The sequence below is a fragment of the Micropterus salmoides genome, unplaced genomic scaffold (genome assembly GCF_014851395.1).
Source record: "Micropterus salmoides isolate LMB-PRFRI ecotype aquatic unplaced genomic scaffold, ASM1485139v1 Ms_hic_scaffold_19, whole genome shotgun sequence".
NCBI lineage: Eukaryota > Metazoa > Chordata > Actinopteri > Centrarchiformes > Centrarchidae > Micropterus > Micropterus salmoides.
Genome location: NW_024041039.1, coordinates 24,146,804 through 24,172,849, shown reverse-complemented (window position 1 = coordinate 24,172,849; position 26,046 = coordinate 24,146,804). Strand labels below are relative to the sequence as shown.

General features: G+C 39.4%; 2 protein-coding genes across 2 annotated transcripts; one reads left to right on the top strand and one right to left on the bottom strand.

Moving 5' to 3' along the window:
* On the bottom strand, window positions 1–13,472 carry metap1 (methionyl aminopeptidase 1). The gene is made up of 11 exons (XM_038729708.1): window positions 13,317–13,472; window positions 11,989–12,040; window positions 11,646–11,755; window positions 11,320–11,380; window positions 6,479–6,570; window positions 6,298–6,381; window positions 5,901–6,039; window positions 5,132–5,263; window positions 4,118–4,261; window positions 3,959–4,024; window positions 1–2,810 (listed from the first exon to the last, which is right to left on the bottom strand). The coding sequence occupies exons 1-11, from the start codon at window positions 13,431–13,433 to the stop codon at window positions 2,644–2,646; spliced, it is 1,164 nt and encodes a 387-aa protein (XP_038585636.1). The 5' UTR covers window positions 13,434–13,472; the 3' UTR covers window positions 1–2,643.
* Window positions 13,432–24,885, top strand: eif4eb (eukaryotic translation initiation factor 4eb). The gene is given in 9 exon segments (XM_038729709.1): window positions 13,432–13,445; window positions 13,447–13,503; window positions 13,505–13,586; window positions 15,029–15,132; window positions 18,104–18,199; window positions 18,348–18,411; window positions 19,545–19,658; window positions 23,998–24,137; window positions 24,232–24,885. Coding segments are annotated over 9 exon segments (786 nt in total). The 3' UTR covers window positions 24,347–24,885.
* The last annotated feature ends 1,161 nt before the right edge of the window (window positions 24,886–26,046 follow it).

The window sequence follows — 26,046 nt, the reverse complement described above, 5'->3', positions numbered from 1 at the left end:
TCAAGAAGTCTGAAAACATTTTATTTACCGAATATGCTGCAGAAATGAAAATACAGATGAGTCTGACTTTGAAGTAATCTACAGTAAATCCCGCATTCACACAAAGTAATGATTGATTGCACTTTACTGCATTAGTTTAATTATTCTCAGATAACTACCAGCGTCTCTATTGCGAGGACCGAGCGTGTGCGAGTTACTGTTTTCCGCTTTCTTTCAAGGACAGTATTTAAAGTCAAGAATTTAGCATGTTAGCTCGGCTCATTTTTACAGAGTTTACTGAATAACTGAATTCTGCTGAACAACAGCTGTTTGTACTGTTGAAGTCATGTTTGTAGACCTATAGTGTCTTTATAGAAGCAGAGAACCTTCATTGTAACTTTATGAAGGTAAATGTTAACTGATATAGTCACACTAGTGTAACTTGAAGAAAACTCAGTGTCAAAAATCAAGTCTCAAACGCACTTTAAACTATTATGTAGTCCACTGACTTTAAAAAGGCATTAGGTACCACAATAATCACATTGGGATTTAGATTACCTGTTCAAAGACAAACTCACCCACACAGAGCTACAGAAGAGTAATTTATTACTCCATTAGAAGAAATACAAAGATGGCAGAGAAACTGAGATCACATAAGTCCTCTGAAAATGTAGAAATAATGAATGCTGCTCACACCAGGAAAATCCCGACATCAAGGTAAACGATGACTGTTGAGATAAGGGGAAACCTGTTAACCTTCCTTGAGATATTCGGCAAGTTTTATTTCCTAGATTCACACATTAAGGCTCAATTTGCTACACCAGGGTTATCGGAAACATGAGACACTAAGTATTCCTCAGAGCAGGATTAACAAGTTCAGCACTTGAACGACAACTCTGTGCTCAATGGGAGTTATTCCCATTTTTGGATATCTATGTACTATGCTCTGTGGTTGCGTCACAGTTCTCCTAGCAACCACGGCTGACGTCCTCTACTGAAAAACTGACTGTGCACTAATAATAGCCACATTCAGGATAACAATTGAGTTAGAGTGCTTCTACTGGACAAGTCAACAGTTACATAAGACAGTGATAAGTGACCTGGTACTGTGGTTAGCTGACCAACAGGCTGGCATGACACAATAAATCAAATGAGCGTTGATCACCTTTTTTGAAACGGTCACAGAAATGAGATCAACATTTTGGGAAATATGTTAATTTTGCTTTCTTGCTGAGAGTTAGATGAAGAGATTAATACAAATTTCCAGGCCATAAATAACAATTATTTTCATTATCGATTAATCGGCAATTATTTTGATCAATTGTTTAGTTGTTATCCAAGGCGACGTCATCAAATGTTTTCTTTTGTCCACAACCCAAATATATTCAGTTTACTGTTATAGAGGAGCAAAGAAAGTAGAAAATGTTCACATTTCAGGACATCTTTTCTTTAAAGACTCAAAAGTGATTAATCAGTTATTGAAATAGTTGCTGATTACTGTAATAGTTGATAGCTAATCGATTAATCAGCTAAGAGTTGCAGCTCTACAATTCTCTGTGCATATGAAACTACAGAAGAAGACAGTTAGTTTAGCTCAGCCTAGCTTAGAATAAAGACTGGAAACGGGGAAACAGCTAGCCTGGCTCTGTCTGAAGGTAACAAAATCCACCAGCTCCTCTAAAGCTCACTAATTAACATGTTATAACTCATTTGTTTAATCCTTACCAAGTGTAAAAATGGCAAAAATTTACACTTCACTTCTACAGAATCAATAAACAAGACATACAATGATAACTGTGGAGCTTTTGTAGGCAACTTTGCATAGAGGCAGGCTAGCCGTTTCCCCCAGCTAGCAGTCTTTATGCTAAGCTAACAATCTCCTGGTTGTAGCTACATACTGAAGGGTCAGATGTGAGATTGGCATTGATCCTCTCATTTACCTCTGGGCAAGAAAGCAACTAAGTGTATTTCCTCCATCTGCTTTAAATACGTCTACCGTTAGTATGCTACTTTGCTCCTGTTTCATAAGGCCTAAAGATATCCAATATGGCTGCCGGAGGATGATTTTTGTTGTCGAGTTTTTTTAGCTTAGCTATAAGTTTTGAGTTGCTAGTTCTTGAGGTTGTGACACTTGTTGATCCAGTTTCCTGGTACTCCCTTCTTTGTCTCTACTATAGCTGATCATTTTCAGTCCAATCTCTGGGAAATTCATATGAAGTCTGATTAAGTTTAGCAGAGGCTGAGAGAAAAGAAGAGAAGCATGGGGAACTGGTTGGATTTGCCCTGAGCTCCACACACCACAGACAACAACTAGCCAGCCAGCCAAAACCCTGCATGACATGACACAGAAGTCAAAGCAGGCCTGATGTCAAGCCCAGCCACTAAGCAAAACCAAAGCCTAATAAATACTTTCATATTTCCTTCAAATGATCAGGTTTTCACTAATAAAGAGATCCACATTTGATATAAGACACATTCAAGTACTTCCATTTAATTTGAGGAACCAATATTTAATTCAAATAACAATGAGAGCCACAGTTGAACTTAGCTCTAGGAGTGGTGCCTCGTGTTTGTGATATGTGTGTACGTGTGTGTGTGTATGACCCAGAGGTGGGTGGCTGTATGTGTCTGGAAAGTCCAGTCCTTGGTGCGTTCAGGTCCAGCCTACACTTGGCTCAGGAAATGAGCGCGACCGTTGTCCTCCGGGCGGCGGGTGAGGATCTCGCAGCCGGTCTCTGTTACTAGCAGGGTGTGTTCAAACTGAGCCGAGCGCTTCCCGTCTCTGGTCACCGCCGTCCAGCCGTCGGGCCATGTCTCATCTTGCCAGCCACCTGAGACATTACACAAACACAAAAACAGCTTTGGTTGACACGCCATCAATTCAACACAACTGTAGAAACAAACACGTCGAGTCTGGCACGGACTCACTTGATGCCTGTATAAAGTGGTGTTTAAGATTCTAATGACCTGTTTTAAAGACGGACTGGGTCTGCTGCATCATTTAACCACTTGTGAGACAGTTAACAGCCTCAAATACTCACTCTCAAGTCTAGCTTTGAGTGTAAAAGTGACCATGTTTTTGGTACCACAACTGAAGAACTTAGGCTATATTAAAGAACTTCCTTTAAGACAGTTATATTTTTATTACAGTCCTAAGAATAATAATTAAGCCTCATTTAGCTGACTTTTATCCAAAGCATAGACTGTATATAAGAAGTGGACAGTCATTGTGACGTCACCCGTTGGTTTGTGGACTGCCATTTGGAAGCCTTGAGTTTGACTCCGCGTTCGCCTCAGGTCTCTGACCAGAAGCTTCCCGCTTGATCCAAAGCGACTTCGCCAATAATATACTTTTAACGGCCTTTTATTGTAGCCAGCCTAAGGCACATGTGTGCAATACCCAAGCTGTCTGAACAGCATCTTGATATGCCACACCTGTGAGGTGGAAGGATTATCTTGGCAAAGGAGAATTGCTCACAAACACAGATTGACAGATTTGTGAACAATATTTGAGAGAAATAGGCCTTTTGTGTACATAGACAAAGTCTTAGATCTTTGAGTTCAGCTTATGATGAATAGGGGCAAAAACAAAAGTGTTGCGTTTATAATTTTGTTCACTGTATATTGCCATATGTATATCAAAGGAGTGTCTTATCCACCATCAACACCCCAGAAATCCTAATACAGTCAGATAAACTGAAAATTGAAAGTGTTATTTTAAAGGCTGGCAAAATTCTCCTACTTCTAAAACCAATTAAACTATTTAAAACCTCTATCCATTATCCGACAAATACATTGTGACAAAAGAGTTTTCTGAGCTTATGAAAAGTTGACATTTTGGAGATAGATGGTTTTCACAGGACATGGATGTTTGAATCTGATCTCGTATTTTACCCTCTATTTTGTTGTTTACTGTCTCTTCACTGCGATATTTAACTTTGCAAATTGTATAATTAAGGCATTTGTTGTTCACACTCACCTTCACATATCATGGGCTCAATGGTGAACACGTGGCCAGGCTTCATAACTCCAACTGCTTTGTTTTCTAGGAAATGAATGAATATGGAAATCATCCCGAGGTTGTAAACATGTATGAAATTCAACAGTTTCTTTTGACAGCAGGTTTGTGACTACTCACTGGCATAATGTGGCACATTGGGAGCAGTGTGGAAAAGTCTGTGGATGCCGTGGCCACAGTAGCTCCGCACCACAGAGAAGCCGTTGGCCTGAGCGTGCTTCTGGATGATGTTACCTAATTCTCTATAGCGGATGCCAGGCTTCACTGAAGAAACACCCCCCCAAAAAACAATACAGCAAAGAAGTGAGCATGAGGTTTATAGGCCTGGGAAAACGAACCGTTTACTGGAATTCTGAGGCCGATATGGATGAAATCTTCTCATGTATTGTAGGGCTAAGCCATTTTTAAAACACATTAGCAATTATTTTGACTGATATTGCAATATTAGAGGCGATGATCATTTTTACATCAATATTCTCATTTCCACTGAAAAACATTGAAGTGATTATGATGAAAAAGATGTTTTCTTAAGTCTCTTCAATATGATGTTTAGGCCAGGACATCTCTGCAGCATGACAATATTTAATTAAAATGTTCTTTTGGCACAAAGAACAGCTTTAACAAACACTGCCCCTCCTGCGATTAGAAAATAGCAGTAGGCCATTTTACAATTTCAACACAATTTTGATTAACTGTTCAAACTTAATCTATTTCTATGGATCTCTTAAACTGGGCCATAAACTTGCTCTCAAATTACTAAAAAAACCCAGCTCACTTTAAGGGAGCTGCTCTGGAGACTGCAATCATATCACACAGTCTTCCTCAGCAGATGGAGCTGCTCAGTCTACATGGAAATTAGAATTTTTTTTCTTTATTCTGAGCACTTTAAGAACTTTTCATCCATGTTAGCTTATGTGTTGAGATCGAAAGTTCTTTCTTGACCTTGGAAACAAGTCAAACAGATGAATACCGTTCCCAAGGTCAAGAATGAACATTTAATCAGTGCTCTCTGGTGGACAAACTGGGGGAGTCTAAACAAAGTGCAGTGAAGGTGGGGTGACTCTCTGGTGGTAGTGTTCTGTATGCACACACAACATCAGCAAAAGAAGAGAAGAATCAAGCTGGAATTCCTACCAGAGTCGATGGATTGCATAAGGCATTCATATGTGGTCTGAACCAGTTTCTTTGCTTCTTCATCCACCTCTCCGATATAGAAGGTTTCATTCAGGTCACCGTGGAAACCGTTGTGGTAAACTGTGATGTCCACTGCGTGAGAGTGACATGATGAATATGTCAGAGCCGCTGTGTTAAGTGACCAACTACATTTGATTATGTTTACCACAAAGCGTTGTTAGAAATAATGAAACATAATGGTGTGTACTGGGCCAATTTGAATTTCAATCAATTCCATTTGCAAGGCCAAACAAAAATGTCCCCTTTTTAAAATGTATTGATGAAATTGGATTTACTAGTGGGCAAACTGGGACTTTTACCACTTAAGGAATAATATAGAGCCGACAATGTGACAAGCAAATCCCCACCGGTAAAGGTTAATGATACAATTCGTCTTGTCGGACCACGCAGCGAGAGATGTGTTGCTGGTGAGTATTCCATCAGACGCTCTGAGGGGAGTGGCGGATGGAAGACATCGCTTCAGCAGAAATATTCATAAAGAGGCTAAAATTGGCCAAACTCCCGCTGGCGAAATTTCAGGATGCTGGTACAACCATTTGTCATGGGGAGGAACCCCCACCCCTGCCATTTTCCTAAATCCAAACTTAGCTTAACTATTCCTAGGACTTGGTTTGACATTGAAAATATAAGTAAGTGACAATAGTGAGATGAAAAAGAAAGAGGTATTTCTAATAAACACAAGAATGTCAGAGTAGTGCAATGAGCATACCGTTGAGGATATCTCCTTCTTGTAGTTGTCTTCTGTCTGGGATGCCATGACAAATGACTTCATTGACAGACGTGCAGCAGGATTTGGGGAAATTGTAGTAGTTGAGAGGAGAGGGGTAGCAGTTCCTTGCTATACAAGCCTGAACAGACAAAAGCACGTTGGTTATAGCTGGGAAGCAACAAGTGAGGGACCCCTGTCCCCTCATGGAGCTGTATTACAGCTTAATGAAGTTGGTGAGGTCTGTAAAAACAGGAATGACCATGTATATAGGGATGAGAAACTATAAGACCCATGTGAAGCATTGCATTTGTATAGGACACAACATAGAATCATATTGTGTGTTTGGGTAAGAGGACACAACATCCCAGCCTTTATTAACGTGTGCGTGTGCGTGTACCAGATGGACAGCATGGTCGATTTCTTCTGTTGTAACACCAGGTTTCACCATCATGGCTGCAATGTCCAGGACTTCTCTAGCCAGCTGCAAATTACACACTGTACATGTCAAAACCCAAAGGTGTTAAACGGGAAACAAACCAAGGCAATGCCACGATGGCAATGCCAGTCATTTCTGTTACCTTGCATACTACTCTCATGCCTTCAATGTCCTCAGGAGAAAGGATCTTGATCTGTGACGTCCCCTTTAGAAACTGCTCAGACTCAGAAATGCCTGTGTGAAGGAAACAAGGACAGACAACTGGCATCATTCACACGTCAATACTCAGCAAAGCTGATGAGCCGACTCAAATAGGACCTTTCAAGGCAGCTGTCATACGTCAATCGATTTTTAGATGCAGCATCAACCCTGCTGGATTTACATAGTCCTAATCGATTTTAGTTTTACACCCTAAGTGACAGCTGACAATAAGTCACCTGGTATTGAGGAGGCAAAAGGCATTACTGTAACTTTGTAGTTACATAGTAACTGGTTTTTAACCAATGAATTTTCTATTAAGAGAACACCATGTGGATGGATTATATCAAGCCACTTATTAACTTTGAACCTTTTGTGGTGTTTGACTCCTGGCAGCTTCAAGACTGTGCACAATTTAATCAACTCTAGACCATGAGTACAACTGATGAGTGTAACTTTAGTTTAACTGATGAATCAACAAACATCCAGAACAAATGCAGCCTCTCCGTAACATAAGCCAAGCTCACACTCACACAATAAGCCATGTCTAGAGTCTAAGACTGAGTTGAGCTAAGCAACATTTTAAATAATCATACATTATTCAGTGTGTGTTGTTTTTTTTTGATATCGTTCAGTTTAAAATCTTTACTTTGTTAAATTTGAACAACAAGTAATAAATTATTGATTTTCAACAAGTGAATATATTTGAAAACAATTTCACAAACTTATTTTGTTATCTATCTAATCTGCATAAATTCGATCCATACAGACTGCAAAGTACTTTTTTTTTTTAAACAGAAAAAGATTTTGTGTTGCACAAGTTGTTGTCTATCAGCTGAAGCGTGCTAGTCGGCTTAGCCTGGTTAGCCAGCTTAGTCAAGCTCCTGTAGGGCTGCTGCCTGTGAATGGCAAACACAAATGAGAGACCAGAGCTGGAGGATCCTCATGTGACATTTAGACACTCTGGCTGGGAGCATTATGGTTTCCCGGTTAGTTAGAGCAAAAATGGACAAGGATTAGTCTCAAACTGTACGCCAACATTGTTCAACTGAAGTCAGGTGTGCCGCCTGTGGAAACACTTCAAACATGTCTTTGATGAATGTGGAATTAGACAAAAACGAGTCCTCCCCGTAGCGTTCAGGCGGCTTCGTGCTGAAGATTCAGACCGTGCCAAATCCCCGCTACGTGTGGCCAGGTATGCATTTTAGACAGTCAGTGCTGCCCTGTATAAACAAGTGCAAGCTGCAGTTGTTTGGGAATTATCAACAGGTCAGTCTTACGATGGAGCAATACTGACATTTGTGTTAGTGATTTATTTGTCTTACTGCCTATGTCAGTATTTGAGTGCCTTAACTGTTAAAACAATTTTGGCCAATGAGACACTGTTGAGTGCTCGCATTTTTCAAAATAAATGCCAAAAATTATTTTCCAAATGTTTTTGTTTTCCCCGTTGTACCAAAAATGTACAGACTGTAAGACTGAGGAACATACCGAACTCTGTGTACCGTTATAGCCTAGTTTGTTCTCACTTGTGTTAACCTCTGTTTTTATTATTATTATTATACTTTGCATACATTACTTACATATATAGAAAACACTTAAATCCCAAATATCTATAAAAAGTAAAAGTCTATGGTGCTATGGTACTATGGGTAACTAGCTGCTCCTGGTGAGAATAAGCTACAGCATCAGCACCAGAGCAGAGGCAGACTAATGATACTCACACTGTGGACTCAAGAGGAACAGAGCAGGACTGTTACCGTTATGGACTGAAAAGCACATTAGGACAGTATTTCAGTACATGTTGGTCAAAGCACTGGAGCAGTCAACAATTTGTTGATTTATAATGTATTGACTCAACAAGAAGACTGCTGGATGAACATGAACAGTTGCCTAGCAACACGGACTTTAGACAGGTGTGTGTACGAGTCAAATACAGCCCTCCTATTGACCTGCGGAGCCTACAGTGTGAGCGCAACAATCAATTAGACTTACTTACGCTTCGATACAGCTGCTCAGAAAAGAAGCAAAGTATGAGAGAATGACAGTGTGAACATTAACATGTCTTCAGAATGATAAGGTCCACTTTCTGTTGATCAGTGCTATTATTCACCTTTTAAAGTGCAATTGGAAAACAAAACGTTTGTGGATTTGACTTCAGCTCAGTAACAGAAAAAGCAACACATCAGCCTGTAACAATTGTGCCTCAGTCCCTGAGAAGGAAAGGAGACTGTAACCATGACTACCCGAGTATGGATCTGTGCAGTCAGATCACAAGGATATAGATGTTGTCATGGCTGCACAGTGAATGGCTTGCCCAGGGAAATAAGACATACATAAGCCAGGTTACAATTATAGGTGACTGATAATCAACACAAAAGAACCCAACCTACTGCGGCAATGAATCTAAAATGGTGATGAGAGATCATAGTGAGAGACTATTGGGCTGTTAAACCGAGCAATATCCATTCCAGTTTAAAGGTTTACAATATCAGCTTTCTTTCTGTGAAAGAAAAGCCATTAGAACAGTGCCTGCATACAACTGAATGATGAGACAAAATACAAAAAGGATCTGAGGAATTGCATACAATTATAATGTACATGCATACTGTACTTAATTCTTTTTTTTATTTTTTTTTAAAAGCCACACCAATCAATATTTTCCACAGCAATACTGAATCAAAACTCCAGAGAAATGATACTGATACTACCAATTAGGGGTGTCACGATTTTGATTCGGAATGAGCTTTCGATTCCAACCTTCAACATAAAAAGCAGGACCGCCAATTCCACCACTGCCTACTTGCCGTGCATCAAGCAATTATGTCACACTCGATACCATGTATGCCCTTTGTTTTTAAAGAGAATTCGAAAATGTATAGCATAAAAACAATGATCTGTGGATCTTTACAAATCAAAACTTCATAGTCTAAAATGTTTTAAATTCTTTTTTTTTTTTTTTCTCAATCAAATTTATCGTGACCTTTAAATTGAAAATAGAATCGACTGAATTTGGAGACTTGTGACTACTACAGAGAAGACACAGCTTATACTGCAGTTGTGTACAGCTTTCAGCCACTTGCACAAACCACATAATAAAAGGATCAAATTCTTGAACTCACTACAGACAGCTGCGAGTGACAACACATTACGTCATGTTTGTGTTCGTTTTTTTTTACTACATTTCCTTGATAACATGATAACACAGCAGTACACACATGTATAGACTAAATGAAGAACAAAGTAGTGACAAAGCAGTGTGTAAAAACGTAGTAGTGAGAAGTTTTCGCTTTCAATATTTCTCTACAAAAATTGTGCAAATGCTGGTCTTGTTCTTCTGCATTGCCTACAGCGTCGCAGACGCTCAGACTATCTTGTCTGTGTAGAGTTCTTTAGCCAACAGCACAAGACATATCAGCATATCTGTGTATTCATGCAATGAGTTATTTAAAAACACATGCATGGATGACCGCTTTGTTCAGAATATTTTAACACACTGAGACAGGCCTTCAGCAGCTTGTAACTCAGAATGTGCACCCGCATGTTAGCCATTGATAGCATACATTTGATAACTGTTATGTTGAAGTCATCTAAAAAAAAATCTGGTATGGTAAGAAATTTGATTGATACCCATTCAGGATTGCACAAAAACATTTATCTTCCACCAATATAGTGGTGGTCCTGTTGGATATACACCTGTATTTATGTAGAGGAAATGGTAGGGGTTGGTGAAGAAAAAATAAATAAATAAAAAAATAAAAAATTTTTTGGACTAACTTTAGTTAATAACATCATGCCAACAGAGCGAAAAGGGGGGAACTCAAGCGTGAGGGCACAATGCAGCACTCCGGTGTTTGTCTTCAAAGAACTTAAGCGTTTTGGATTTATTTATAAATTTGGATAAATTTGCTTTGTAAGACAAAAGGAAGTTTTTTAAAGATTACTTTGTACCCCATCACCAACAGACTAACATTAGCATAGATTAACAGAGCAGCGTACTGAACTCCAGCACTGCTAAACGAGACCAGTGGACCACAGCTGGAGACAGAATGTTACCACTCTGCGCACGCACGCACTTTAGGAGCCCAGTTAGCTTAACTGTCAGTAATGTTTAATTTGCAGCTCAGTGGACAAGATACCGGTTAATGGTTTGGCACACAGTGCACTGGGTCAAAACGTGTCGCCAAGAATCAGAATTTCATTATTAGATAACCACCCCAAGATAACAGGTAAATAATGTGGATGTATAAATTATATAGGCATAGTGCTGAGAAACCACACCCTGCTTAGATTTGCTCTGGTAGATTTTGAGCATCAGATCTCTCAGTTCACCACTCTGGAGCTGGATTGTGGAGCATTGTGCTCACTGGATGGCAGTTCTTTTTTCCGGGTATCCATCATACCCATACAACAGAGATGTTACTTAATAGCAAGACAGCCTGGGTCATTACACCCCACAGTATAAATGTATTGTACAAAATAAGGAAGATATTAATGATATCTGCTATTATTAAACCTTCACTTTAGGACCCTGGAGCTAATGAGGAAAACAAACCATAAACACTGCTGTGTGAATGTTGTCGGGCAACTTTGCCAGTGGAATAAGGTAATAGTGGGGGGATTGTAAATACTTTAATCTCTGATTTTTGCGTGTGTTTTGCACTTTGCAACAAAGTGTCTCTCTGGATGCCTGTGATGGCATTAAGGCTATGCTTCCAAGGAAACAATGATGAGCTAGTATGATCAAAGTGAATATATACTTCCTTATTAACGAAGCATGGTTACCTCTGGGATGATCGGAATAGTCAGGTTTTTGGATGTCACCAGGCACCAGCCTCATGGGAGTCTACAGCAGGGGCCAAGGAGAGGACAGAAACATTAATTCACATGAACATTTTTTGTTACTCTTCTGTTGTCATGCCTGTTTCAGTCACAGCTGTTGGTGGCAAATTATATCAACAATTGTGACATAAATGTACATATAGGAGACAAAAAGGGTAGTAACGCCTACGCATGTCTGCACTTGGGTTTGCTTTTCAATTTTCATTTAATGAATCATACATGGCAAAATGTGTGAAATTGTAGAGTTTTTTTTAACAGAAGGAACTTGCCAGTGGGTAGTAAGGGCGTAGTTTTCCTGTGTAGCGGTAGCCCGGCCATGGGTCTGTGTTGATGTCCTTCTCCACACAGTTCTTCAATTCATTCTGATTCTTGTCCTCCTCTAACAAAACACAGCACAAAATCTCTGAAGCACTTGGCACCACTGCGCTAGTTTCACATTCAAGGGCAAGTTTCCTGACTTTGCTCTAATTGAACACCAAGTATAGGTCAGGTTATTGGTTTCTAAAACCTCAACTTCTCTGTCATCAGTGCTATTAAAAAAAATAACATGCAATTTATTCACACACTGTGAGCGAGTCCATCAGTGAACTGACAGTGATCAGTTATACATACTTGCTTTTTTGTGCAGCAACTTGTGAGACACCCAGCTCCCTTTGAAACATTCCTGAAAATGAAAACACAGAGAGAACAGGTCTAGGCATTTCTGTTACTGATTCGGCACAAATTGAACTCAAAAGTACACTTAGCTCATGTCTGCCAGTTACCGATTGTCTGCTAAGGCACAACTCATTAAAACCCAACTTTTAAAACACAATGCTACTTGCGTGCACACAATACATGATCGATATTGCACCGTAGGATGTGCACTATTGGTAGAGACATTCCCAAATATGTATAGTTAATGTATTCTTGACAAAACCACTCCACCACCACCATTTCTTGCCATTTCCAATGGTGTTTGTGCCTCAGTTGGACAATCACCACTGCAGAGAGAGATAGGCAAGAGAGAGAGCAGGGTCTGGTTGCACAGCCAAAACTGCAATCGCAGCAAAGACCTCTCGGGTCAAATACCATGGCACTACAAGCTCATATTAAGTTTAAGTTAAGTTTTCGACTCACAGAACAACTGCTGTAGTTTAACGCTTAATGCTTTACTGGCAGAGACCTTTTCCAGCATAGTGCCTGCTGCAAGACACATTTAGCACAAAGATACATCTACCAACTTTATCAATAGGACATCAACTCTCTCAAGTGACTCACACTGTTAAGAGTGGCTTATATTAAACCCTTTAGGGCATAGGTAACGTTCAGTTAAGTATGAGGACTTATAAAAGAAATGCATCTTTAAACTGACAGATTTGTGAGTGGGGTCTGGTCTTCTAGGAAAGAAAGGACCAGGATCAAGCATTATGGCACCAAGTGATCCGTCACGATCATGTCAACTCTGTAAAGTTAGCACCTTAACGTTACAACCCAATTCCCATTAACTTACTTGCCGTCTTTTGCATGACAAACACACCTGGTTCCTAACTTACACAAGGTGCACTATTTCATACACAGTTTTACGCTACCTGCAAAAAATAAAAAGTAACGTTTTTTATATTTACCAGGGAGGTTAACGTTGCTGTATGTCACTCGCCAACAAGCCAACAGTTCACAAGTTAGCTAGCTAACGTTAAACGTTTTGCCTCGGCCTAGTGCTACGGAGACTGCATCGGTTACAATCACCGACTGCATTATTCATCCTCACCAACCTGTATCACGTTACACTGTCAGAAAGCACCCGTTAACGTTAAGCAAATGCGTTATTAGCGGTTTACCAAGCACCTGACGTTACACATGTCTGCCTAGCTTGACAGTTAGCAGCCTGGTGATAACAGGGCCTTGGTGTGTGGCTACAGCCGCCGTTTAAGCCGGAAAGGCCGAGGAAGCAGCAGTACCTGCGAACAGAAATACGAGCCTTGAATACCAAGCTTGATACATGTGGGACACTGGAGTTTTGCGTCCTTGCTGCATCCCTCCGTCTCGCACTCTCTTCTAGCTTCGGTGCTCGCCATGCCTTCGTCTGCTGGAGGGGTGGAGTCGCAGAGAAGCAACCAGCCAGCGGCGGCCCACTGCGCATGTCCGCATCGGCGGTCACGTTGCAGCGCTCGGTCCAATCAACGGAAACTTTCCTAACAGAGATTTGTAAGATGGCGACCGCCGAACCGGTGAGCACTTTCTGTAAAGAGCATATCAAAACATTTTTGGGGGGGCTGTAGTGTCAAATACAGGGCGAGATCACGTTAAAAGTTTATGTACAGCTTTAAACATTAGTCCTCAAAAGGAAATTGACAGTTGTTTCACTCCCACGTGCTGTTTTCACTAGTTTCACGTTTGTCTTCTGTGCCACGACCCAAGTTAAGCGTTAAAAAAAGAGCTTGTGTGTGGAGATCTCCCAACTTTAAGGCTGACGTTATGGCTAACCGACGTGCCGTTCACCTTTGCGAGGAGAACGGCACCAAGTTAGAGTACAAAACGTGTTAGCTTGCCATTGCTTAGGTTAAGTACATACCTGAGTAACAATTATTTAAGACAGGTATGCTTATTATGGAGTAACAGTTAATTCGGCATGTAAACTAATCCACCAAATAGAAATAGCAGTTTGTTTTTGTAGCAAATATTTCTACTGTCAGAATTGACTGACAGTGCTCCCTGCTGACCTCTGCGATGCGACTGCTGACTGAACGTTAAATTAGGTAACGTTAGATCATAGTTACACAGAGGAAGTTTTAAAAGTGGTTTCCCCCTACTTTTTGGTGTATGAAATGCATGCCGGAATTATAGTAATAAGTGTTCATGTTATTATAGCGGATACTTTGTAGTTACCAAGGAACTAATTATTGAACTGACAGTCATATGAATGGAAATTACGTGGTGTTCTTTCCGTTCACCAACAAACATCATGGGAATTAATACGAGCGTGCCTGACTATTAAATAACACTTTTTTTTTTTAAACGTACGTGCCACCACTAGTGGGTGACGTTATGACGTCAAACTTTAGCTTCACTTCACAGTTAAATGTGTACCAGATGTTTGTATCGTGTTTCACTAGTGAACTCCTCCCTCACGGAATTTGTTTTTATGATAATTCCTAGTTTAATTATAGGAGATTTACTATTAATCTCGTTTGAGAGTAGAACCAACAATATTATTCTGTCAGCTGGGCTCTTACTAAATTTTGCCTAAATTTTTTGTTGTAACTTACTTCTGCAGTGATTGAAGGGGTCACTTTTGTCAGCAACAACTGTAAAGTTATTTCTTAGGAGATTAGATTATTTTTCCACCAGAAAGTACAGGTCATCAAAAAACTGTGTGTGTGTGGGGGGGGGGGGATTTTGAGCTGCAGCTGTACTTAACCTCTACTAATACTGTAAATAACCTCAAATATATGAATTAACTAAACTTTAGTTTTACAAAATCCAAAGGTCTGTCAGTGTGCAGCTCATTTCTCATGATTTAGCCTCATATTCAAATCCAATTTCACACTTGTACATAAAATTAGAGTTTATTTCTTTTTGAGATGCACCTGTATAATCATTAGCACTGGGAATAGAAACCCAATGCCTTCTTCCCTTTTATGTATCTCACATCTACCTAACTGCTTCTTAGGAAACCAACCCAAGTCCACCCCAGCCTGATGAAGATGGACCTGAGGAGACTGGTCAGGAGATTGTGAGCCCAGAGGCCTACATCAAGCACCCCCTCCAGAACAGGTTAGGGTCTGCAGTTTAAAATGTATTTGAGATGGGCAGTTTCATTAAATCAAGCACTAGAGCACATTTATTTGATCTGACATTTGAATAAATAAATTTGGCAGGTATAACATCCAGTGGACACTCTCACAAGCAGTATTCATATTTACTTTGTGGCATCGACGAATCAACCAATTTCAATAACATCATGATAAAAAATGTAGTATCAATCAGTATAAATAATTATCACGATAAAAGTCAAATCATTATTTCTTTCACGTTTAAAGGCTGATTTTTGCTCCTGAAAGTTTAAAATATTCTTTATGGTCAGAACATGACAAACATTTGCCAAACAGTGGATCACAAATTTGAGGTTGAACATTATAATGATAAAATCTTTTTATAACAGATATGCACGAGTAAAATTAAGTAATATCTTTTTTCAGTCTTTTTTCAACAAAATAAATTAAGTTCTGATTCGTTTGTGATTCAAATTAATTAAATCAAACATTTGTTGCATTTATATTGTAGAAAATTATATCGCAAGAATTATTGTTATCGTTTTATTGCCCAGCCCTGCCTTTACATAACTGTTCAGGGCTGGCTAGTGTTTTTATGCCAACATTATTAAACACACACAGTTTGTTAGTTAGCTTAATCAGTGAATGGATTGACAATCTGCAGGAGTGCTGCTAGAAAAGTTACAAAAATGTTGGTGTGTGCTTGTCAATCAAAGAAGTCATTGACAGATTAATTGGGAGGCTAATAATAGTTTTATCTGGAATTATTTTTACATTTTTATTTAAGTCGTTAAAATAGGGCTGGGCAATAAAACAATAATCAATTATTGCAATATAATTTCCCTTAATAACAGTATAACAAGTCAATAAATGTTTGATTTCATTAATTTGAATCAATAACTAATTAGCATTTAATTTTATATTAAGATATTATTTTGTTAAGGAAAAGGGACTGAAAAAAGATTTTATCATAATTGTTTTGAATGTTCTACCTCAGATTTGTAAAGTGATCCACTGTTTGGCATCAAGTGTTTGTCACGTTCTGTTGTATAGTTCTATATAGTAAAGCCACCCAATAAACCATCTGATTTTGTTTTTTTCAGTTTTCACTTAAGAGCAAAAATCAGCCTTTAAACTTGGAAGAAATAATAATTTAACATTTATCGTGATAATTACTGATATTGAATGATATGACATTTTTTTATTGTGTTTACATTTTTGGCCATATCGCCCAGCTTGACATTAAAATCAGGCTTTAGGAGTGTCAGTAGATGTGTATTGCTTTGGCTTGCCTGTTGAATTACGAGGGTTATGATTGACACAAGGTAGGTCCATATGTAATTCAAATGAACATTTGTTATATGTTTAGAGTTCCCCCTTTGAGGCACATATATTGGCTCAATTCAGATCCACCAGTATCAAAGAAAAGTTTAGTGACTTATGCAGCAGACAGTTGTTTGATCTCTGGACATGTGAAGTGTGTGACATGAATTGACCATTCATCAAACAAACAATGAACTCTTTGTTCACTAGGAGGATACTGAGTAATTTACAAAACTGTCTGTGCACAGTGCATGTGAAAAATATGCCAACAAAAACAAATACTATTTTTCTCCGAATTTAAACATACTTGAGATTTAGAAGTTACTAAAGCTAAAATCCATTTTCAGCTTGACTCTTCGGGAAAAAAAAGTAACAATTAAATGAAGAAATAATATAAATAATATAAAGATTTATAATATTTTGTATGTAGTTAATGATTCAGTGGTTAGCAGTGTTACTTGTGACGCGCGGTCCTGTGTGCGTTTTCATGTACTTTACTGTTAAATTAGATTTTCTCTCACAGTCCAAACAAATGCAGTCTGCTGGATTGGAGAGTTTAGTTCCCCACAGTAGGACTTTGATTGTCTGTGATGGTCTGGTGACCTGTCCAGAAAGTTTCAGTGTTTTCCTTTCCATCCATACTTGGATAGGTTCCAGCACCCTTCTGTGCTGAATACTAAATATTTTGTATACATTTAAATTCCACAAGGATAGTTATGTCCAAAAGGGTCAAATAGAAAAGCCAGACTCAACAGAAAGCCAGTCAGCCAAAGGAAAAGTTGGACCCTAAACTCGTAAGTGGTCAGTTGATGCAGCTCAGTTGTGAGGTTTAAAATGCATAGGTATTATGGCTAAAAAGGCCTACAAAGTAACCATCAAAGTGGTGCAAAATGACAGAAATTCCTTCATTGCTTTTCATTAGTTTGAATAAATTAATACCTTATATCAGATAGGATTTTTCCATACAGTTAGTCAGTGAAAGTTATGCAACATAAGCCTATTAGTATTTATTAATTTTCTTGACCCGCTTGTTTCTGTACAGGGTCTTGGGGTGCATGAGCCTTTCCTATCATGTATTAGAAGGCAAAGAAACCCCCTGTAGTGAACCATGTAAGGGACTGTACCATATATTCTGCCTCAGATTATGGCCTATATTCAAACATTCAAGTATTTTACCAGACAAGTTAAAAAGGAATGAATGTGCCATAAACTGAAGCCCACCTTGCTTAACAGATGTTCATGGACAATACAATGCCACTCAAGGGACTTCAGTTTGTATCTGTTGACGTATTCCGTCCTTTACTTGCATTTATTTTGACTGAAAAACACCTTCCAAACTCCCTGGTAGACTAGTGGCTTTAATGGCTTTATAATAGTTTATTATTCCTCAAGCCCAGGAACTTAAGGCAGTTGCTGAGCCATGAGAAGGTTCACCGTCGAACAAGTGTGACACAGCGTCGCAATTCATTGGGCCAAGAGAGTGACTGCTTGATTTACTGAACAGTTTGTGCTGGCAGCATCCAGGCGCATCCATACGTCGCTAATTTGCCCCCGAGCTCAATGGCTTTTGGTTACTTTTGTTTACCTCCAGTGTAATTAGAGCCTTGTTACATTTATGCAAATTCCTTTTTCTGTTTTCGCCCCAACAGATGGTCTCTGTGGTTCTTCAAGAACGACAAGAGCAAAACATGGCAGGCCAACCTGCGACTCATCTCTAAATTTGACACTGTTGAAGATTTCTGGGCGTAAGGAGCAATAAATCTCTCTCGAGTCTTTGTTTGTTCCTGATTTCCATGGAGTGACTGAAGCAGTAAAATGTCACGACTGTATACTGTTGTTTAAAATACTGTTTGATCAGCATGTTTTGTTAATGCTGTGCTCTGCTCATTCCAGCCTGTACAACCACATCCAGTTGTCAAGCAACCTCATGTCAGGTTGTGATTACTCCCTTTTTAAGGTATGTTTAATTTATTTACCATTTAGTTAAATGTGCAGAGAGCGAGGATTTCAAATACTGATTAAATTATAGTTAAAACCAATTTGTTTTTCAAAATATTTTGCATTCCAGTCGCCCCTCTGGATAAAATTACTTTATATTTTACACACCAGCGTCCACAATTGCTGTATGTGTGTTCAACAAGGACAATGTACGAGGACAACAGTGTTTTCTCTCCCTTTCTGAAATTGACTTGAAGGCTAAAAGAAGAACCATGTAAAAAGTTACACAACTTCTTTCTTGTGGAGGATGACGTTTACATCATCTGACATTATCATTTACGAACTAAGCAAAGGCCTCAGCCTTCACATATGGCACAAGTACAGGAAGAAAAGACATCTTTTGGCAGTTATTTGAAAATCTATGGTCCCAAAATCTCATTCCAAGCTGATATTCTTGTGAGAAAAATTGGCACTGAAAAACATTTTGTCAGCAGCTTACCGATTAAGCCAAATTTCAGTTAAATTTTTTTTCAAATGAAGCTTCTGCAAACAGTCTGATACATGGTTGAATTGTCAACACATAGACTTCCACTTCTGTGAAAGTCTCTGAATTAATCTGTCTCTACATACTGAGAGTTCATCCACAAAAAAGCTCTTTAAACCAGATGTGATGATATAAGTGTGTGGACGGTTAGTAAGTTAAATGGCAGGAGGAGGCTAGCAGCCACTAATTGATGTGCTTGAGATTGGTGATGATAATAAATGGAAAAAGCAGTAATCAAATATGACTGCAGTCTTTGAACAGTGTGCTTTTCTGTGGCGAAGGCCAACTAGTGAACTTGTATTCATAGACAGGGAGTTAGTTCATCTGCACCTGTAAAATGTACAAATTTTAAATCGCCCTGAGAAAAATCTTAGGTGAGTCAGAGCCAAATCCAAATATTTAACCATTACAGACTGGACACATGTTGAGTTCTTGCTTCCTTTTTAATACTCTTGCTCTTAATTAGATTCAAAGAATTTCAGCTGTGACTATTGAAGAGTCAGAAAAGACATTTCTTGCATGCAATGCTGAAATCATGTTGAAACCTCATTATGAAAGGCTGTGCTGTAGTTTGGGATGTGTATTGATACTTTGAACCACCACTGCAGGATGGCATTGAACCCATGTGGGAGGACGAGAGGAACAAGCGTGGCGGGCGCTGGCTTATCACGCTTAACAAGCAGCAGAGGAGATTAGACCTGGACCGCTTCTGGCTGGAAACTGTAGGTTTGGCTGCGGTGCTTTGTGGCCTGTTCAGCATTGTTACTCAAATGAAAGATGCTGTTAATCATTTCATGAGATTCTTGGGAAGTTGTATTACCAGCTGGCAGCCATAATTAGTTGGTTAGTAGTAGTTAGCCACTCCATCATTACATTTGTCACACTGCTGAAATGAGTGATCATTTGTCATACCTTTTAAAACTGAAGCCAGCCACAGATCAGATTGTTTTAGTGTGGTCATCATCCATTTGCACAACAAAATCTTCTATGATATCTAAAAAAATGTACTATTGCTTTGACTGTATGCTGATCTGATGTTAACGCGCTACAGCACCATCAAATATATCAACTGTTGGCTTGCTTGCTGCTAAGTCTGTGGTCACTGACAGTGATACAGACATCCAGCAATCCAATAAGCACTGACTATACTGTCAATATTGGTCTCAGTGGGCTGAAAGGGGTCACATTCCTTTTCAATGATATTCTAAAATCTAATTGTTTTACCAATATGTTGAGCTGTGATAGTTGTTGTGGTGTGTGATGCTTAGCCCTGGACCAGGACCTGTCTGAATTTGGTCATTTCAGGTACAGGATCTGCTCATAAAATGTGTTTTATGTTTCTGTGTGTGGAAGAAGGCTGGAGTGCTGCTGAGCAGTATAGCACTCAGTGCTGCCACTGGTGGCTGGAACCTGTATTGTAGTACTAGTGATTCAAACCAATATTATCTAGCTGCAGTACTGGAGGCACAAAGGAGGTGTTAACCCTGTCTGTCAGCAAGTCGGCCGTGAGGCCGATGTGCCCAGCTGTAGGGTTAACCTGTCGACATGCATATAATCAATAACTTAGGTTTAGGCACACACTCGGTGATGGTTGTGGTGAGGGTAATTGGTTTCAGGCGGCTGTCAAGAGTAATATAGCTAGCTAGTGACAGTATCAAAGTAAACAAGGGTCCTAGAAATTCAGTTCCGGTCCCAGGATTGCGGTCCTGAAACTGCAGCCTCCGGTATTGCGGTTACATACTACTCATTCAAACGGTAATCTCATATATACTTCTTCTGGACACCAGTGGCAGCACTAAGCACTTCCCTGCTGAGCAGCACTCCAGCCAGAACACAAGAAAGCAGCCCTGCGCCATCTTTAATTTTACATGGTTTGTATTATGTGCGTTTGACTTAATGCGGCGCTGCGCAGCGCTGACTTAACGTGATGCATGCTGGACTTAAAATAGGGGCATGCTGGTTAGAAATCGTGTCCGACTTTTGCTGGCGCTGCATAACGTCGCCATGTCACATGACATTAAAACCTCACGGGAGCAAGTTGCTATTCCCCAACTGCACCAAATTGGAACCTCACTATTCTCACTGTATTTTTCTTTGCAAATTCTGCGAGATCAGTCATTGATCTCAGCTGACAGTAAGCTGCTGCAGGTAGAATGTGTCCAACTTGACGGCGCCGTTTTTATAACCCGCCCCTGCAGTCACCTGCAGCTCACGTTACTGTGTGGCGGTGAGTTTACATACAAAGTCAATGCAAAGACGCGTAGAGCCGCGATTTCCTGTCGGGCGGCGCAAAGCGACACGAAGGGGGCGGTGCCGGCAACGCGATGGCCTTTACGTGATTGGAAATTTCCAACTCGAGCAAATTTTTTGCGGATTCTAAATGCCTTATCGAGGTGTGTGTGAACACTTGCAGCGAATGTACTCGAGGAAAGCGTCGTGAGGATTAAATTCACGTTTGGTCTGAAAGCACCATTAGACTATCAAGTCGGCGAAAGTCAGACTGACGCCGTCTCGAGATGTATGATATGACGATAAAAAATTTCATGTCGTTCAATAGCAATAATTATCAGGATAAATGTAATTATTATTTCTTTTAAGTTTAGCTGATTGAGTGAAAGTTGAAGAAACCAGATGGTTAATGATAAAATACTTTTTTTTTCAGCAAATATGAATGAGTAAAATTAAGTTGAATTTTTTTTCAGTCCCTTCTCAACAAAATAAATAAATAAAATAAATAAAATTAAGTGCTGATTCATTTGTGATTCAAATGAATTAAATCCAACATTTATTGAACATTTTTTATATTGTTGAGGAAAACTTTATTGCAATAATCATATTTGTTTTATTGCCCAGCCCTAGAACTGACCAAGGGCGATATTAGGATTTCACCTTTGGGGGCGGAGTCTCTCAAACCAGTAAGCTAACTTGAACTTTGAGGCTGCGTTCGAAAAGTCTTTTTTGCTTAGAAAGGTTCCTAACTGAGTGAAGTGAACCGCAAGTATTTCAGTGGCATAAGAGCTGTTCGAATTCTCTAAAAGCTGAGGAAAGGTGCCTCAGTGCTGCCTTTCGTATCTCCTTTAGCATAGGGTACGCCGGACCATCCTTTATGAAAGGAAAGGAGAGAATGCCGTCCCACAATTCCTTGTGGCGGCAACATTTAAAGCGGCGCACGTTCTCAAACTCAAACGATAAAATCCATCAACCACATTTAGCAAGATCCCTGCAACACAGACGCACATTATGATACTTTAATTAGACTCACAATTACCTTTTTTCTTTTGGCTTTTTTGTAATCTAATACTGTTTCAACACCGTTTTATGTTTCGGGTTGTTGAAATAAGCCATTAAGTGTTTTCTAAAAAAAAATAAATCGCCAACCATGACGGATAAAGGAGGTTGATCAATGGGAAGTTACCATTGGCTATTAAGCCTTTTCTCTCTTATGCCATAACTTGCTAATATGCATATATCTTAAACTGTCAACAATAACTGAGACCCATGCCAGCTGTTATTAGTCTTGTAACGTGATCAAAGTGAGGATAATGTTACAGCGTGTAGCCTCACGTTATGTACTGCAGCCTTCAGCAAATTAATATTACTAAAGTCACAGATGCTGACACCCTTGCCTTAATAAAGGCAAAGATCAAGCTGGATAACCTCCGCAGTAGGCGTTTCCCACACACTGATTTATTTGTGGTGGCCTACCACATTATCAACGCTGATTTTCGATTGATTTTGTTACTATGGTTAAAATCGTATTTGATGACAGAGCTCCGCGCAGCGCATATATTCTCTCAGCATCTCCTCTCACCCTGTCGCTCCCTCGCTCTCTCTCTCTCTCTCAGCACAGTTACTCTGTCATTCTGTGGGAAACACTGTATTTACATACAATTGGGATTCATGTTTATAAATACGCCTATGGGTGGGCAGGAGGGTGAGTGTGAGCAAGCATTCTCAATGTGACAACCCTGTCCATTATTTAGTGACTGGTAGGCTACCTTATCTGCCTTTCTGCTATCTTGGTTATTAAGTAATATATTCCACCGTGTTGTCCACATTTAGATGGCCTGTATTACAACAACATGGGGCGCAGTGTCAAAGATGCGCTTTTTGTAGTCCATCTTCGGAATATTGTAGCTTTATCACAGCAAGCCACATCAGTAACATCCGCCGTCGCATAATTAGGTCGCTTAGAAAAGAGCAGTCGGATTCTCTGAACCCCGCGGTCCTCTTTTCCTAAGTCCTTATGGATTCTTCTTTACAAGGAGGTTAGGAAAGGAGATTTTTTTGACTTTTCGACCGCAGCCAACGCAGTCATTGTTAACTTGCTACCTAGCTAACAAACAGGCATTGGCATTTTGGAAATACCCACCACAAATAAATATATGTTACCTAACTAGCGTTAACTTTACCTTCTGGGAGAACGAACAGTCAGACTCAGACCGGTCAATATCCCTTTTCCTGGTGGAGGCAAAGACCGATGGGAGTGGGGACAACAAACAAGGGCTTTATTCCATTTACTAGGCAGCAGCAGCCCAGCTAGCCTGCATTTTCACTGATCTGCAAACAACATATGTGGAGCTAGCTACCTACATACAGTAGACCAGTCGGACAGTGAAAATGAAGCCTTTAATTCTGCAACCTATAAAAAGGAAAATCACCAAGGTTGCGGAGTAGACAGTATAAAAGAGGTTGTTGTGGTCAAATACAGAGCTAATATAGCTAAGATATTAAGATACTATTCAAATATTATTGCTAACATTTTTTATTACTTTATTTGCTTTAACGTAATAATGTCACTATCAAATGGCTACAACATTATAATATGTTACTATCCTTAATATTGAGTTCAGTTATGATTTGAAGGATTTAGCAGCATACCTTGAAAACATTCTAATATGGCTGAATGAAAGGCTGGTCCACAGAAATTAAGGTTGCAAAGCTATCAATGGCCATGGCATCCTTTATGAGAATATTGAGGATTTGTAGTTATAGTGAAAATAACGGTGCCAATCATTATGTAATGACCCTAGCTTTTATTCCCCTCCCTCCCTTCACCAGCTCCTGTGCTTAGTTGGAGAGGCCTTTGACGACTACAGCGACGATGTCTGCGGAGCTGTGGTCAACATCCGTACAAAAGGAGATAAAATAGCTGTCTGGACATCAGACTATGAGAACCGGGAATCTGTGACACACATAGGGTGAGGGGGGTCTTCACAGTAGTAGTATCTACATTCTCAAACACAGGTGATGACGTTCTCTGAATCCTCTGACGTGTCATTTTTCTGTCATCAGGAGAGTTTACAAGGAGCGCTTGGGGCTTCCCATGAAGATGACTATTGGCTACCAATCCCACGCAGACACTGCTACCAAAAGCGGTTCAACCACCAAGAACAAATTTGTTGTTTGAGAAAGCGCCCTATGTGCCTCTGTCAGTTTCTTGTCTTATTTGTTATTGGTGCATATGTTTACTTTGCTGCAAAGACTCTGCGGAATGCAATCTGGAGGAAAAACACCCAATTCCGAAACTACGTGCCAAATGTTTCCATAACCTGCCCAGGACTTGAACCACAGGAAAACAGATGAAGATCAATCTTCCAAAACACTAACAGTGAGAGGTATTAATAGTGGATGAGAGTTAGAGTGCTGCATTACTCTACTAAATAAAGTTGTTGATTTCTTTTTTTTTTTTATGGAAGAGAATCTTGAAATGCTACCCAAAAAAGTATATTTCTCTCCCATTTTCTACAGCATCGTTGGTTTGCTGTAATAATGATGTTAAACCCTTTTAATTTATTATTAATTTGCCTGCATATTATTAGTTTGCCAGACCTTTGTTTTATGCTTTTATTGCCTTGAACTGTTGCACGTAATCAACCTTTTTAAAGTATTTCATGACTCATATTCATTTTGAGTGTTAATATAATTAAAACATTGGTTTTGCAATTATTAGTTGTTAAATTGTGTAATACTTTTTTTGCAACCTGTAATTGGTACATTCCTTGTAAATGATTTGCTTTTTGATTTGCAGTGGTGCTGTATTGTAGGAAATTGACATTTTGTCGCTGAGGACGCTTATAGTAGACCATCATATAGTCTTCTAGGGGTGGTCTACATATGCCCATATACAATAAGAATACTACAGGAGACACAATCCTAAAGAAACAGTAAAGTCTTTCCTTCGGCCTCCAAGTAGATTAGGAATTCACTGTTTGTCTTAGCTGGTGTGAAAGTGCCTAATTCAAACCTACTCACCCTCAGCCCATCATCCTGAGATCCCTTAAAATGTCAGCATAAAAAGAACTTTGATAGAAAAGGTTACTGTGGGCCACATGACTTTCCATCTCAGTTCATTGCCACCTTTAAATAATGTCACTTCGACATGACAAATGTCATCACATTCTCAAGGATCGGCGTTCCTTAAGACAGCAGTCAGAGCATCTGCAACTAGATCCTTCTTGATCTGATAAAGTGTTAAGTGGCTGTAGAAGCTTCACTGTGTCCCCGTTGAAGTGACAGCGTGGTTGTGGTTATAACCTTTAAAGGCCATCTATCATGTAAGCTCCTTTGCAAGCATGCACCTATACCTAGTATAGGTATATATATACACCTATATATATACACCTAGTGCCTCAATAAAAGCAATATAAGAGCGCAGAAAAACTTACCAAAGGCCAGTCCAAGCAGGTGGGTTCTGTGTTGCAATGCAAACTTTTAACAAATAACTCAAATAATTATTTTACCCCTGTTTAACCAAATAATTTGTTGAATATCCCACATCATCTGTGCAATGTAGAGCGTTGTGACTGTGATCATTCTATAAATCCATGCCAATCTAGTACACAGACCTGCAGCATCAAAATCTACATTAAAGCTGGCCCGCATTCCACAAGAGGTGACTGCCACCATAACTAATTAATTCATATAGTATATAACTTGTTTCCAATATGAAAAGGTTAAAAAATAAAGTACACTCTCTAACTTCTACATAATAAATAAATGTAGCAGAAGTTGGCCAATGGATGCAACACTTTCATAACAATAGCCCATTTCTCAAACGTATTATTTTAAATGTATTGTTTCACTCAATAAATGACATTTTAAAATGTT